Here is a 12888-nt window from a genome sequence, read left to right on the forward strand (position 1 = left end):
TGTGGCCCTAAAAAGCAAAAACAAACAAATAAACCCCCAAACCCCATCAACTGTACATCCTCTGGTTGATGCAGTTTGCTTTCCTTTATCATTAAGAATATTTCTTTTTTTTTTCAATTTACATAACCCTAAGTCATTGTTCTATCGCTGAGATTTCACATTTGGTGCCCCCTTCTCTAATCACCACATTCTTGCCTATGTGTGTGTGTGTATATATATATATATATATATTTTTTTTTTTTTTTTCCTGATATTCCTCTACTGCCACTACTGAACATTCTCTTAGGCCTTCCTTCCCAGGACTGCATGCTTGAAACTCTCCCCACTGAACTCAAGTGGTTTACTTGTGTTTGTCCACCACAGTCTTTAATCCACCACGTGCTCCATGGTCAGCCTTTCAGTGATGACCTTAATTGTGACCTTGGTCCCCCTAAGTTCCCACTGGGTTAATTTGAAGCTGTCTGCTCTCTCAGTTCTGGGGCTTTTAGAGTGCAGGAAAAGTTAGATCCATGGACCTCTTATTCAAGCTGTCCAACTCCCCTGATGAGCTGTCATGCAGGATTTCTGATATTCCCCACCTGAGTTGCTAAGAAACTCCCCACCATTTCCTCTTTCTTATATTTACTCTGAATGGGTGATTTCTGCTCTCTCCTCATGGAGACCCAGGCCATCTGGCAACTTTATTTGCATTCTTGGTCTCATCCTTCCATATTCACTTAATTCTCTTCAGAATCTTCAATCCTTTGATCACTCACTACTTTTTTCCGCTCACAAGTTCCAAAATATTCAACTGAAGTATCAGAAAAATCCAACCAACAGGAGTTTGAGCTAGAGCTTCTCAAACTGTAAAACACAACTGAATCATCTGGGGAGCTTGCTAAACTGGGTGTTCAGCCAGTCTGGAGTGGGGCCTGAGATTTCGTATTTCTAACAAGATCCAAGTGATGCTAATTTTCTTGGTCCTCAGACCACAAGGATTTACCCCTTACGTGCACGTGGAGTCATCCTTATGGGGTAAGTTCAGTATTTGTGTATGGCTTTCATTCTTCTGGGCTGCTTCTCCTGGTCTCAAGATCCTGCTGCAGTTCCAGACATTCTATCAGCACCTGAGTGCGTCCAGAGGCAGGGGGGCAGGGGTCTGATCTGAGGTGAGGATGAGAGCTGTTCCCTTTCTCCTCTCATCTTATCTCTTGAGGCCTTCCGCTTCCTCTTCAAATTCGTTGGCTTTGAGCTGGGTCACACCGGACAATCACTGTCAAAACAGGATAGTGCAGAATTATGATTTATCTCAAGAGCCTGGACATCCTGGTCAAAAAGAGGGAGGATGGCCCACTAGGTTTTCCTCAAAGAGAGAAACATGTTTTGATCATTATAAATGTTTCTTCTAATCAGTTTTGAACTTTCTGTGGCAGTTTTCTCTGTGAACATTCCAGTTCTATCCACATGACTGAAATCTGGCTTCTGCCCCCACTGTCATAATGGAATTGCTTTTTTGAAACTTGCCAGTAGGTGACCCCTCTACCTGCTTGGATTGGCCCCCTTTTCAGTCTTAAGCCCCACTACCCTTGGGATTGGTGAAAGCCACTACTCAGGTGTCCTTCTGTTCTTCTCCTGCCCCCTGCTCCTTTCTTCTCCTGCCCCCTGCCTGAGGCTATTCCCCTACTTGGACCTTAGCTCTGCTTATCCACCCTTAAAGTCATCTATTAGCTTAGGACATATGGTGTGATGCCCTTTCGTTAGGATATGGGTCCAGTACAAACTTTTCTGCCACCCTCTGCTCTTCTCTCCCCTCATTGTTCACAAGCTGGCTGGGGAGGGTGAGATGGAGTAAGGCAAAGCCCTTTGCCTTGACTTCTGCCCACAGAAAGTCCTGATGCAGAAGGGGCAAGATTTTAATTATTGAAATTAGAGTATGTCTTATCTCAAAACAATGGCAGGATTTTCAGTGACCTGAGAGAGAACAAAACAATTATAGGAGTTCCTGAGTTGTCAGTGGGTAGAAAAGGAAGAACTATATTCATTGAACTAACTCTTAATAGGGTGATAGGCGACAAAAATTGAGTTGCTTTTATGGGTGCACTCCATGAATTCTGTTTATTCAATGTTCTGCTTACATTCAGCTTCTGGGATAGTGAAATCATTTTATTAAAAAATTCTGTTCACATTGCCTCAGGATTACAAATTTACAAAAATGTCCTTGCTCCCTTTGTATTAGTTTATGTGATTAAACCATACTTCTTTTCAGACCATGAAGACAGTCTCAAGGGATGAGAAGGATGAATGCATAAACTAATGAACAATGCTTAACCACAGCAGTCTGCTGAAGCAATTAGTAAGTAAATGTTATACATGAGAAAGGACATGTATCTAGGCTACACAAAGAACTATTCCTTTTTTTTTTTTTTTTTTTTTTTTTTTCCTTTCTTTCTTTATGGCAGCACCCACGGCATGTGGAAGTTCCTGGGCCAGGGACTGAATCCGAGCCACAGCTGTGATCTATATTGCAGCTGTGGCAACGCCAGATCCTTTAACCCACTTCACAGGGCTGGGGATCACACCTGCACCTCTACAGCGACCTGAGCTGCTTCGGTTGGATTATTTCTTTTCTTTTCTTTTTTTTTTTTCAGCCGGATTCTTATCTCCCTGTTCCACAGCAGGAACTCTTAAGACCTGTTCCTTCTTTTTGTTCCTTAATGAAAAGACAATCCAGAGTTTTAAAAAAAAATGGGCAAAATTTCTGACCAGACATTTCCCCAAATGTATCTTATTCCAAAGAAGAGAAACAAATGGCTAACAAGGACATGAAAAAATGCTCAAAGTCATTAGCTTTCAGGGAAAGATAAGTCAAAACCACTCTGAGATACCACTTCGTAGCTATTAGGATGGCTTGAATTAAAAGATAATATCAAATATTGATGGGGATGTGGATAAACTGGAACCCTGATACATTGCTGTGGGAATGTTAAATGGTGCTTTGCAAAATAGTCTGGCCGTTCCCCCAAAAGTTAAAAACAATTACCATGTGACTCATGGTACATCTACTCCTAGGTGGATAGGAGTGGATAGAAATGAAAACCCTGTATCCACAAAGAAACTTATACCTAAATGTGCATAACAGCAGTATTCATAATAGCTCCAAAGTGGAAGCCCAAATGTCCATCAATGGATGAATGGATAGACAGATGTGGTATATCCATGCAATGGAGCATTACTCAGCTGTAAAAGGAACTGATACACTGTACTGATAGAAGGTATAACATGAAGCTGGGGAACATTATGCTAATGAAAAGAATATAGACACAGAGGGGCACATATTGTGTGATATCCTTTATATGAAATGTCTAGAAGAGGCAGATACATAGAAATAAACAGATGAGTGAGTGCCAAAGAGAACTGTATTTTGGGAGTGGGGGGGGAGGAGTTGATTAAAAATGTTTGAAATTGTGATGTTTGCATGACACTGAATATACTAGAAAGCACTGAATTGTACACTTTAAATGGTGAATTGTATGGTTTGTGAGTTCAGAATTTTTTTTGTGGTCCACTGTACTGGGAGCCCCCTGATGGAGCCAGCTTTGCATGTTACCTTATTTCTAGCCAGTGCCTCACACACCGATGCTCAACAAATACTTGAGGGAATGGCACACTTTTATAATACTTGATGTTTATACTGTGCATCATAAATTTAAAGCATTTTTTTTTTTTCATGGGCAGTAGTTTCTGTGTGCTTCATAACAACCAGAAGGTGTTTGGAGCGAGTGATTATGAGACTATTATTCGCCCATATTGCGAAAAATGATCAGTTGTATAACGGGAAAGACCCAAACCCATTTCTGTCTACTTTCTCTCAGGCCTGTTTGTCTTGCATTTCTCCGTCTCCCAGAGGGAGGGAATCCACTTTTTAGTACAATCAGCACAGCTCTAGGAGACTGATTCCCAAAATGCAACCCAACAGCACAGCAATTCGGGTCACTTGGGGGGCAGAAACCAAAGAACCAAGATTCCTTTGCTGAGCAAACATAGCGATGAGGCCAGTGAGATTTTAGCTTCAGGATATTGGACTCAGTCTCCTCAGATACTTCTAACCAGAAGGTTTGAGTTAGTGGGGTGTCCCATGACCAAGCTATTGATCTCAATAGCGTTTAGTTTAAACGTCTTCCAGGCGCTGCATTCAGGGTTCCGGGTTCTGCGACACCCCCCCCCCTTTTACCCACACACAAACACTCTCACACACTCACGTGCTTGGGGGAAGAACCCAGATTTGGCACATTAGGATCTTTCTAGATGGGGGGGAAGGGGCAGGAGAAGCCATAATGCTAAGAAAAACTCATTTGAAGCCCCCTCCAAAAAGAAGTTTTCAAAAGTTCTTCCCGCCCCTCAACTGAGACGTGCGCACTCTTGGTCAGCTACTGAGCGATTTAACGATGTCCTCTCTTCACATACACCGAAGCGGCCTGGAAGCCTTGGCCGCTTTCCAGAAGGGGATCGCGAGAGCCCAGGGGGACCCATGGGGCGTCTCCAGGGGGTGGGGCGCGCTGACCCCGGTCCGGCGAGCAGGAGCGCAGGCGAGCGGCGGGAGCCCGGCTGGCGGCCCCCGTAACGCCCCACCCCTCCCCACACCGGGCCAGAGGATGGGCACGGGCTCGGCCCCACCGCAAGGGACCGGGGGACTTTGGAGGGGAGTGGGGCGGAGACAAGGGAGCCCCCGACCGGGAGGCCGTGCCCGCCCCGCCAGGGTGCGCCGAGCCTCTGGGCCACCACCTCCCCGCGGGCGCTGGGCGCGGCGGCCGCGGGAGCCGCAGGTGGTTCCCCGGGCCGGCCCTTTTCTCCTCCCCTTTTCCTTTCTTTCGCCTCCCCTCCCTCTCGCCCGGTGTCGGCGGCACTTCCCCCGCTTCCTCCTCCCTCTCCAATCGGGAGGGAGGGAAGGAGCCGCCGGCTCTTTCCTGCCTCCCTGCAAACTTCAGCGGGACTCTCGTCTCCGCTCGCCGCCGCGCCCCCCGCCCGGGAGCTGCTCCTCGAACTTCCTCTCGCCGCGCGGCCCGGGAACCCCGGCGGCGGGAAGGACGCCGCCGGGCGCCAGGCGGCCGCCGCTCGGACCCTTCCGAACCCTCCCCGCGGCTCCCCGGGCAGCCGCCGCTCCTCCGTCTCGCCGCCCGCCCGTCGGTCCGTCCCGGCCGCAGCCACCCGGCTGCCCCTCGGCGCCCCGCCGCCGCCCGGACTGTTCTTTGTGTTGGATGCGGACTCGCGCCCCGCGGCGCCGGGGGCCGGACTGAGCGCCGCCCGGCCCCGCCATGCCCTTCCACCAGAGGACCGTGGAGCCCGCGCGGCTGCGCCGGCCCGAGGCGGCCGGGGCGGCGGGCGCGCCGCTCTTCCGCTCGCTGGAGCAGGTCAGCTCACAAGCTCTGGTCTGCCTGCTGGCGCAGCTGGCCGACCTGTCGCGCTGCGCCGGGGACATCTTCGGCGAGCTCGAGGGCCAGGCGGCCGCCCTGGGCCGCCGCACCGCCGCGCTGCACCGCCGCCTCGACGCCCTGCACGCCGCCGCCGCGCGCCTCGACCACCGCCGAGTGAAAATCCGTGAGTGGCGGGCGGCTCGGGGGAGGGGAACGAGGCGGGGAGGCGCCCGGCCGGCTGCTCCCTCCCGCCCCCTGGCGGCCCCCGGCCGGCTCTCGGGCAGCCGCGCAGAGCCCCGGGCCCGCGCGAGGGTCGGGCGTTCGGGTAGGGACGGTCTGACCCGAGACCTGGCGGCCGCACAGGTGGCGGGCGAGTGCGGCGCTCTGCGGTTTTCGGGTTCCGGGGGTTCCTGGCCGCCTGGGTGGAGTGGGCGTCCTGATGGAGTGGGGGAATTGGGTTGGCCCCCGCCGCACTGTCCGGTCCTTCTGTCTGTCTGTGTGGGAGGCTGAGAGGAGCCCCGGGGGCGCTGTAGGCCGAGGAGGAGCCAAGGTCGTGGGAAAAGGGTCAGGGGCAGGTAGCCTGTTCGGGAAACTAGGGTACCATATAGTAGATAAGGACTTACGAGGGATCCAAGCCCTTGAGATTTCAGGAGGGTCGGTTTGTGAAACTCTGAGGATCTCAGCGAGCGTTGGGGCTGCTCGTCACCGCTCTGAGTGCATTTACCTACTAACAAATTAGTTCAGGGTTTTCTTTTTTGGCGCTAGTTTTTGCCGCTTCCCAACACACAGGCCCCCTCACTGACCCACCAGCTTTTTGTAATTCCGGGGGCCTTGACCTTGTACTAAAACTCAGAATCTCATTCGTCTTCGTCTGATCTCCTCCAACCCTGAAAATCAAGTCTCTGTCCTGACGTGGTGATCTCTCCTAGCACCCATTTCATTTCAGCCGCTTAACCAGTTCCAGTGAAGTAACTGGAATCTCCTGCTGGTTCAAAGCAGGGACACTTTCAGTGTAATGTCTGTTTGGTCTTTCCCCCTTTAGTACATAGACTTGATCATAATCTTAAGTGTGAAGAGTAAGGTGGAGATGGTTGATGGATTGCAGGCTGGAGGGGAGATGGTGGTGTAACACACGCCTGGATTTCAGCAGCTCTGGATGAAATTCTTTCTCTCCTTAGCATCGCTCCGTATGCAATCTTGAGTAGCTGGTTTTCAGTTTTTCCCCGCTCTTTGCTAGGAAAGCTTAGCTATATTTTATTACCTCACAACTGGAAGAGTTCAAGTTTTTAGCACTTTAATACCAGTGAGATTGTTTGCTATAATACATCTTTCTCCAAGTTGTGAAAATACCATATGATGGTTTTACATTTTACAGTACATCTCTTTGATATTGCTGTCAGCACATCCTTATAAATTGTGGGCAGTTCTCAAGCCGGGAGAGTTCCTCCCACTCCCCGCCCCCCAAAATAGTCACAGAGGGGAAAAGAAAATCCAAGCGGTCTCATAAAGTTGTTGGACATAAGCAGAATATATCTACTTAATGTGAATAATGATCTCATGCATCAGGATGTACTTTCATAGTGGAATGTCATGGTCATCTCACTAATCACTAGTTGCTTGTGTGCCTTTTCTGTGTAGTGTCTGTGTAGGGGAAGGAGAGTTTCGCCCTTGAGGAACGCTGTGATGAGGCGGATCTGTCAGGTGAACTGATCCATTGTGGGAACTGAAAGACAAAGAAAAACTCCCTGAAGGTCGAGAACTCTTTTTGCAGCTCTTTTTTTACATTTAAACATATCACTTTTCTGTCTTTGCGTACACATGTACCCGGAGCTCAGGTTTGCAACCGAAATCCCCCAAATTCCCTGAATTAATTAGGTGGTTCTATTTAGTGACCGAATTAAATCTTTTCAAAACCTTTCACAAGTTTCTTCGAATTTTTGGCTTTGATTTCCTACTGGAAAACCTGGCTCATCATTTTGTTTTTTTATGATGGAGAAGGAAGGCTTTTATTGAATATAATTATGTCTGAGAGTAGAAGTATCCATGTAAAGAAGAAAGCTGAACTCTAAAGACATGGGTTTTTGTGGTTTTTCTCCCTCACACGCTTAACTTTTTTATATGCTACAAAGCAATGAAACACCTTATGCATTCCTCTTACTTAGACTGTGTTAGGATTCTTTTTATAAAATGTCCTGTTCTCCTGTAATGTCCATATTCTTGCGTAAAAACTACCTTTTGAAGTCACTGGGGGCTCTTTTTAGGCAGGTCTGAAGAATACCATGTCCCGTTAGAGCGGATGCCTAGACTTTTAGACTTGAAACTGACGGTAAAGGCCATCTATTTCCTTAGCTCTTAACACGAGAGGAGTCCAAGAGAATTTTAGTGATTCACCCCAGTTTAAGCAGTGGGGCCTGGAGCCCACACCTTCTGATTGGCTCTCCAGCTGTCCCACTGCCCTCTTAGGGTCACACGGGATTGGGCAACAAAGTTGAGGTACATTCCATAAACAGTACCAAGGATAACGATGACCCGTAATTTCATCCTTCTTGGCAGATAAACCTTTTAGTGAGTCTCCCAAGGAGCAAGTAGCAGAGCTGAGCAGTTCAGAAGGTGGAGTGAGTGCAGTGGCAGAGTGTGCCTGGTGGGTCTCTGCCATAATCAAGGGTGTGAGTGGAGCTGTTTAGAAAACGAATACGCTTTATCTTTCCAACACAGAAACAGCATTTTCGTCCTTTGGGTCAGCCCACCCTCAATGATTCTGAGAAATATTTCATGGAGTTTGCCATTCCTCAAAATCTCCTAGGTAGTCATCCAAAATAATTTTTGTCATAATGGGGGAGAACATACATTACTCTTTTCCTCCTGCTTATCCTTAAAGACTACCCTGATGGTTTCCCTGCCACCCCCAAATTGGAGGGAGGGCCCTCCTGGCATCTAGTATGGGCATCTGTTCTGTACCTCCACCGTTGCGTTTACCAATGTAGGCTATTGATTTCTAATCCTCTGTTCATTTCTGCTCCCCTGGCTAGATAGCGAGCTGCTGGGGTCAAGGATGGCTCTTCCTCCAAAGTTTAAAACAGTGGCTGGAAATGCGAGAGCTCAATCAATATTTGAACCAAACTAGTATTTAGTTTCTTAGTGGTCTGTGTCAGGAAGAATAACTTCAGAAACCTTCAGGAGGGCCTGCTGAGCTGACTGCTGCAAATCTACATGAATAAGACAATTACTTTAAAAACAGACAAGAAAATAAACTTTCTACCTCTCTAAGGTTGTGAGCTTAACCACCAGTATGCTTCCTATAAAAGTCAAACTTCATTAATTTTTGCTGACAAAATAAGTTCCCGTTGAAAATAGTGAGGGGGCCAGAAATGTGGGTAGTTAGATCTCCACTCTGTAAGTAGTCAAAAACAATCAAAATGGACTTTGCTATGCAGAAATCAGTAGACACTCAGCCTAACAGCCCTGTTTTATGTTTAAATCCGGTGTGATTTATTTCTTGTTATAATTAATAATAACACTGTATTATATGGCACTTTTCTAATTGAAAGAATGTTTTTCACATTCATTATTTGATTCAAAGCTTTGTGAAGTAGGAAGACCAGGTTGTATTATATCCGTTTTATGGACAAAGGAGTGGAAGTTCTGGAACCAGTAAGAGGTATCCTGAGACAGACACTGAGCCTTCCGATTTCTCGTCCCAAACTTCACCTTCAAAATACTTCCTGAGTGACTGAAATGTAATTGTGGAAATAGGATGCTAAAAAAGATGATTCGCTGGCTTTTTTTTCTTAGTTCCAGAAAAGCAGATTTCTCTTCCCCTTAGATTCTAGAAGTGTTCTCAGTTCAGGGAGGTTTGTTGTGTTGCACAACCATAAGGGGCACCATTCACGCCTTAGTGTATGTTGTTAACTCTGCTTCCATGGAGTTGGTGTGGCGCTCAGCCTGTGCATACAATCTTTATAGATGAGATAAATGGTGTTTCAGATAGCTGGTTGCCAGAAAGATTGGGCGCTATTTTTTTGTGTAAAGGTATGGGTTTGTAGTGTCTGTATTAGGTAGGGTCTTTAGGTGTCAGGCTCTGTTGTTCTCACAACAACCAGTAACCCCAGACCCAACCAGAGGGTTGGCTGGTCCTGAGGTCAGATATCTTTGCTTCTTCAGAATGAACCTTTTAGGCAGGGTGCTTGTCAGAGTTGGGAAGACAGAGACTTCACTGCACTTTCCAGAACAGTTTGAATGATTGTTTTTGTTCCTGCCTGCTGATAAATGTTTGTATTTCTGGTGAAATTGGCATTAGACTTGCTTTCACTGAAACATACCACATACTAGGGAGGATGTTGGTGTGGAAATTATTCATTCCAGGATATAAACCAATTTGAGGAGACACAGAGTTAAAAAAAATAAGTTAGATAAATATATGTCTCCACCCACTTCTGATCCCTGGATGGTCCCTAAATGTATTAATAGAAACTTACAGCAGAGCAGCCAGGTTGCCCCTGAGGTTAAGGAGGAGGTGTGAGAAGAAACGGTGTTTCCATACTTGTCTGACCTTAAGAACTGCCTGCAACTCTCCTTAAAGTTACAGATACCCAGACCCTTCCAAAGCAGTTGAGGCAGAGTCTCCTTCTGTTTAACAAGTGCCCCACTGTGTTCCTAGAGCCCTGGGAGGAGCATTGAAATTGACTGGAAAGCTCATTAGATTGTAAATTGGGAGGCTGGGATCTGGGTTAACCTCTGCCATTTCTGACATAGATTTGTAGCAATTTATTCCAAAGCTCCAGGCCTTAGTTTCCTCATCTGATTTCCTCCCCTGTAAAAGAGAGACTTTGACTAAATTAACCCCTAGGGGCCTTTCTGATTTTGATGATTTGTGATTCCAATGAGGGGTTACTGTTTGATAACAGTAATATCTCAGATAACCTTGTAAATACAACTTTGATCAATAATTTCTCTTTGATTCTTATGGTTAGGGATTAAAAAAAACTTTGCATCTGAAGTACACTTTTTTAGGACCGTATGGACACTTTCAACTCCTGTTTTACCCACATGGAATGCATGGAGCTTCAGTCTTGAGGGGTTAGTCATTTTCCAAACAGATCAGGCAGGTACTTGTTTCAAATTTATGTATACCCTGCCCACAGTCCTAGCTTCCACTTCATCTTTGCAAATTGCTAACATCATTACGGAAGGAAAATTGTTGCTTAAATGCATTTGCCATATGTTAGATTTCTAAAAAAATAGAGTTATTTTTGAAAAAGTATGAGCATATATTGCTCGAGCCAAAACATCAATCTACTCTGACTCCTGGGTATTGAAAGTGTAATTACTTGGTTTAAAAAGCTACCTACGTTTAGGTTGAAATGATGTATTTAGTAATTATCTAATTTTCCTCTGTGTTAGAGGAATAGCCAATATTAAAATTTCACCTGTCGTTTTAGGATTAGGACTAGCAAATGAAAAAAACTTACATGATGAGAGAAACATCTTTGAGAGTCTTAATAATTTGGTAGGAAATTTAGAAACAGAAAAATAACAGGAGTTCCCGTTATGGCTCAGTGGTTAACGAGTCCGACTAAGAACCATGAGGTTTCGATTCCATCCCTGGCCTTACTCAGTGGGTTAAGAATCCGGTGTTACCGTGAGCTGAGGTAGGTTGCAGATGCTGCTTGGATCTGGCGTTGCTGTGGCTCTGGCGTAGGCCAGCGTCTACAGCTCCGATTAGACCCCTAGCCTGGGAACCTCCATATGCCGCCCTGGTGTAGGTTGCAGGTGCAGCCCTAGAAAGACCGAAAAAAAAAAAAAAAGAAAAAAAAAGAAAAAGAAAAATAACAGTGTTTTCCTCTGGTTATCATTTTGAAATCTTTTAAAAATCACGTTTCAAGTATAAAATAAAATGGTTTGCCTCTCACTAGCACCTAGTAAATTATTTAACTCTGTGTCTCCTCAAATTGGTTTATATCCTGGAATGAATTAATTTTGCAAGATTTGAAGTTCAAAGTCAACAGATGGTGCTGATGGCCATCTTGCTTTCACCCGTTACACTTATGGTCTGCACTTCTTAGAAATGCCGCCTTAGTAGCATTTTAGACAAAGGTAGCAAAAGGGATGGAGTTTCTGGTTTTGAATGAGGGTGCTTCTGGAGGTCCCAGCCTTGGTTCTTTTCCTTGTGAATGAAATCACATATCTGTGAAAGCATGTAGCATCACTCTAACAAAAAAAGCAAAAAAAAAAAAAAAAAAAAAAAAAGGAAAAACAAGACAGTAGTGATAGCAGTAGCTAGGCAGCAGCACAATTCCGGTTCCTGGTATTGGACTTTTTGGTGGTTTTGTTTTGCCTGATAATGAGGATAGTTAATGTCAAAGGCCACAGGCCAGACCTTGTCCAACAGCTCCATGAGGTGGGTACTGTTATTATTCCTGTTGGACAGATCATGCAGCTAAGGCACAAGTAATTTGCCACATTGGCAATGGAGCTAGTAAGCGACGGAGCTGGGGTTTGAACCCAGGCAGACTTGTGTCCAGAGCCTGACTAACCATTTTGTGGTACCATCTCGCCCCAAATCATGACATTCTGTATCGGATGAGGAAAATTGATGCCAAGAGGTATTGCAAAAGCCTGTCAAATAGCTGAGGGGAAAAAAAAAAAAGAAAAAACCCTAACTCTTTTGGTCTTCTCTTTTTTCCTTCTCTTTTTGTTTTGAAACCTCTCAAACTACTAGCAGATGGCCAAGAAATTTGAGAAGTGCCTCTGAAGTCCTTAGCTCGGTGCCTGGTACAGCGCACACGTGTATCTAACCTTTGCTGTTGGGGCTTTGATGACAGTGATGGCAGAGTTGGGGTCCGCGTATACACGGGTGTCCCTCTCCTACTCCAGGTGGCCCAGTTTGTCTTGGCTGCTTGCTGAAGCCCAGAAGATGAAGCTCGTGGCAGAGATAAACACAGAGATACTGCCCCTTTGAAAACCAGAAGGTTCTGCCCAGGATCTTCAAGTGCATGTAGTTCCTGATGGGAATGTGTGAAGGGTGGTGGTTTCTTTGGGCTTCACAGGGGTTTGGCTTCCAGGGTTGGGGTGGGGGAGTGAGCCCTTTGGGGCCTTTATGCAGAGCCCACTTCTCCTCCAAGACCTCCCCTCTCTCTGTAGAAAGTGCAGACCCTGCTCAGCTCCCACGAGGGTCCTAGCCCTGAAAGCGTCCCCTTTCCCTCAGCCACCCGGCGCTGTCAGAGCCTAAGCCCGGCTCCTACGTGACTTCACAGCCACACTCAGAGCCTGAGGGCCCCTGCTCAGACCTGGACCTCCCCTGGGCATCCTGGGCGCAGAGCAGTCAGTAGCACTCTTTCCTTCATCTCGTGTTTCCCACACTTTCTGAATCATCAGCTGCACCCTGGCCCTGTTTAAAAACAGATTCCCGGAGATTCTGGAGATTCTGAATCAGCAGGTCTGGGGTGAGGCCAGGAACACGCCAGGCTGCCAAGTACCCCCAGGTGATGCTGCTTAACCC

General features: G+C 46.7%; 1 protein-coding gene across 10 annotated transcripts in view; it reads left to right on the forward strand.

Annotated features, from left to right (window-relative positions):
* The window catches only part of NHSL1 (NHS like 1), a 323641-nt gene that overhangs the window by 67209 nt on the left and 243544 nt on the right, over positions 1-12888 (forward strand). For 4 of the 10 annotated variants that reach the window (XM_085024974.1, XM_085024988.1, XM_085024965.1 and 1 more), the window contains one exon: positions 2246-2332. The exons of 4 other annotated variants lie outside the window; for them this stretch is intronic. Coding sequence is in view for 2 of the 6 variants with exons in the window: in XM_085024897.1 (XP_084881023.1) it covers positions 5292-5574 (283 nt within the window). In the remaining 4 variants the exon portion in view is untranslated. Of the gene's footprint in view, positions 1-2245; positions 2333-4945; positions 5575-12888 lie in introns of those variants that run through there. 2 more of the 10 variants (XM_085024897.1, XM_085024905.1) reach the window with 1 other exon arrangement.

Source organism: Sus scrofa, chromosome 1, assembly GCF_054392235.1.
Source record: "Sus scrofa isolate SSC_HxYL_T2T_F1_AM1 chromosome 1, Sscrofa_HxYL_maternal_Yorkshire_Landrace_v2.0, whole genome shotgun sequence".
Classification (NCBI taxonomy): Eukaryota; Metazoa; Chordata; class Mammalia; order Artiodactyla; family Suidae; genus Sus; species Sus scrofa.